At 45.2% G+C, this 2,391-nt stretch overlaps 1 protein-coding gene across 3 annotated transcripts in view; it reads right to left on the reverse strand.

Annotated features, from left to right (window-relative positions):
• ZFYVE26 (zinc finger FYVE-type containing 26) overlaps window positions 1-2,391 on the reverse strand; it is a 67,342-nt gene that overhangs the window by 35,484 nt on the left and 29,467 nt on the right. For all 3 annotated transcript variants that reach the window (XM_037728731.1, XM_017499391.2, XM_017499381.2), the window contains 2 exons: window positions 1,825-1,927; window positions 260-1,005 (listed from right to left, as the gene is read on the reverse strand). In XM_037728731.1, coding sequence (XP_037584659.1) covers window positions 260-1,005; window positions 1,825-1,927 — 849 coding nt within the window. The remainder of the gene's footprint in view (window positions 1-259; window positions 1,006-1,824; window positions 1,928-2,391) is intronic.

A 2,391-nucleotide genomic window follows, 5' to 3' on the forward strand; every position in this document is an offset into this window, starting at 1 on the left:
AATTGTGATATACAGTATTGAGAATATTGGTTAAGAGGGCCTGTTTAAAGTCAGATAGACTTGGGTTCTAAGCTCTACTTCACCACTTACCAGCCTGGATAAGTTTCCTAACCCCTCTGAACCTTGGTCTCCTCTTAATAACATGAGATTATGGTGGGACTTTTCTCTGGAGTTACCATGAGGATTAAATGTGATGATACACCCAGTGAATGCCAAATATTACCACTAGTGGAAAAGGGAGGCATAGCATTCTGCTTACCACATGCCGCAGCACAGCTCAGGATTGCATCCTTTATGCTGCTCAAATTGTCCACATCTCGCCCGTACACTTCAGTGAGCTGAAGGGCCCGGGACCAATCTCTGACCACCAAGGATTCCTTGAAAGCCTCAGTCAGTACATCTAGGGCAATGGGAGAATGTAGGCCCAGGAGAACGGTAGAAAGACCAGCCCAACCACAGAGATTCATAGCCAGACTCTGATCCTGCTGCGAGGACCCTTGCAGGGGCCCCCAGGTGGCCAGGAGGAAGGCCTCAAGCAGAGGGAATTGTTCCAGAAGGCGCTCACACTCTCGGGCTACCTGCTCTGCAGCTAGAGGCACCTCCCTGCGGCCACGAAGTTCCTTCCATGATAAGCTGGGTTTGCTGACCTTTAACCTCGGGGAAGCCCCCAGGCAAGCCACCAATGCCAGGAGCTTTGAGCGAGACTTAAGAAAGGCCAAGGTGGAGGAGGTGAGAGCTGGGAGTGATGAGTCCCTTGGGGAAGAGTAGGGCTTTCTTTCCAATGTGGGGTTCTCGGTTGGCCTCAGGGAGCTCTGCGTAGAAAGTGGGAGGTCATCCAGGCAGTGGGAGGCGTGCAGCTGGGCCAGAGTACCCAGGCAAGTCAGGAGGGAGGAGGTCTGCTGGCTTTGCCGGGATGAGCAAAGAGCAAGGGGCTCACAGCAGCAGCCAACGATGACCTGCGGCACGCTTAGGCTGAGATTCTCTTGGGCCAGAAGGGCTGCCAGTCTGAAGGGGAGAAGCAGAAGGCATATGAGGCCTGAATACATAGGCATTATTACACAATCTTACAATTTCTTTATGCTTACATGAGCAAATGTAAATAAAAGTTTCTAATTGTTATACTCTTTTTTTAAAAACACAAAAAGTAGCCTATTAGACGTACTCCTTTGCCCTTTGTGTTTTCACTGAACACATCTGGAAGATCTAACCACATCCCTCTACAGAGACGACCCTCTTTAGTTTTTTAGTTGCATAGTATTCCATTATGCAGATGAACCACAACTTAACTATGCTCCTATTAGTGGACAATGAGTTTTCTGATCTGTTGTTACTATATGCAAGGCTGCAATGAAATGATTTTGCACATAAATCACTTATCTTATGTATAATAAAGCTGTAGGATAAATTCCCCAATGTGGATTGCTAAATCAAAGGGCATATGAATTTGCAATTTTAATAAATATTGACAAATTGCCTTCCTGCAGAGGCTATACAAATTCATGCCCCACTGGCAATCTCTGAGAATGCTGTTTTCCTACAGTCTAACCAAATATCATGTTGTCGAAGTTTCAGATTTTTGCCTATTCATAAAGTACAGATTCACCCATTTCATACTTAACAATATAACTGCTAGAAGTATCAAGAGAAAAAGAAAAAAAACAAGGCACGTTGCATTTTCACAGATTTGTATAAGATAAAAGATTAAGTCTGGAAGAAATCCTCACTCTCTGTACTAACCCCAAACACAAATGCACTGAGCCCCTGGCTATCTTGATGAAATAATCAGGAAGGCCCATGGCTGACTTGCATGGAGGTGGCTCCTACCTCTCTGGGGGAACTTGTCTCTCAAACAGGAGATGCGACACCAGCTGGGAAGAGCTCTGTTGCAGCAGAACAAAGGGATTTCCTACCTTGACCTCCACATGATCTGCAAAGGTAAAGAATATGATCTTTGTTTGCACCACCGACTGCAAGAGTTCAAAGCCCTGTTTCCCAGAATCAAGAAAAAAGTAAAGTGTCAAAATGAAGACAATATTGAGAGCCTTCTGTTAATTCATTCTAGGTAAAAGGTATTCTCAGCATGAACCTGACTACAAATTTATCTATATCTTACCACTGCTCTAAAGACTTCCAACCCCAGATGAACTTCAGTGGGCAGGTCTAGCCATGGACACATAACTCCTGCTCTCTTCAACCCAACGGAAGTGCATGCAGTACTCACTCTGCGGGCTTAGGAAAGAATCTGGCACTCAGACTTGATTCCTCTGCTGGGCCCTCAAATCCACAGTGGACCACAGGTCTGACAGAGATATTTTTGAGTCACTAATTCCATGAAAATTGAGTACTCCCATGTGCCTTACAATTAAACTAGCACAAGATGAATAAAATAGC

Source organism: Cebus imitator, unplaced genomic scaffold, assembly GCF_001604975.1.
Source record: "Cebus imitator isolate Cc_AM_T3 unplaced genomic scaffold, Cebus_imitator-1.0 Scaffold13, whole genome shotgun sequence".
Classification (NCBI taxonomy): domain Eukaryota; kingdom Metazoa; phylum Chordata; class Mammalia; order Primates; family Cebidae; genus Cebus; species Cebus imitator.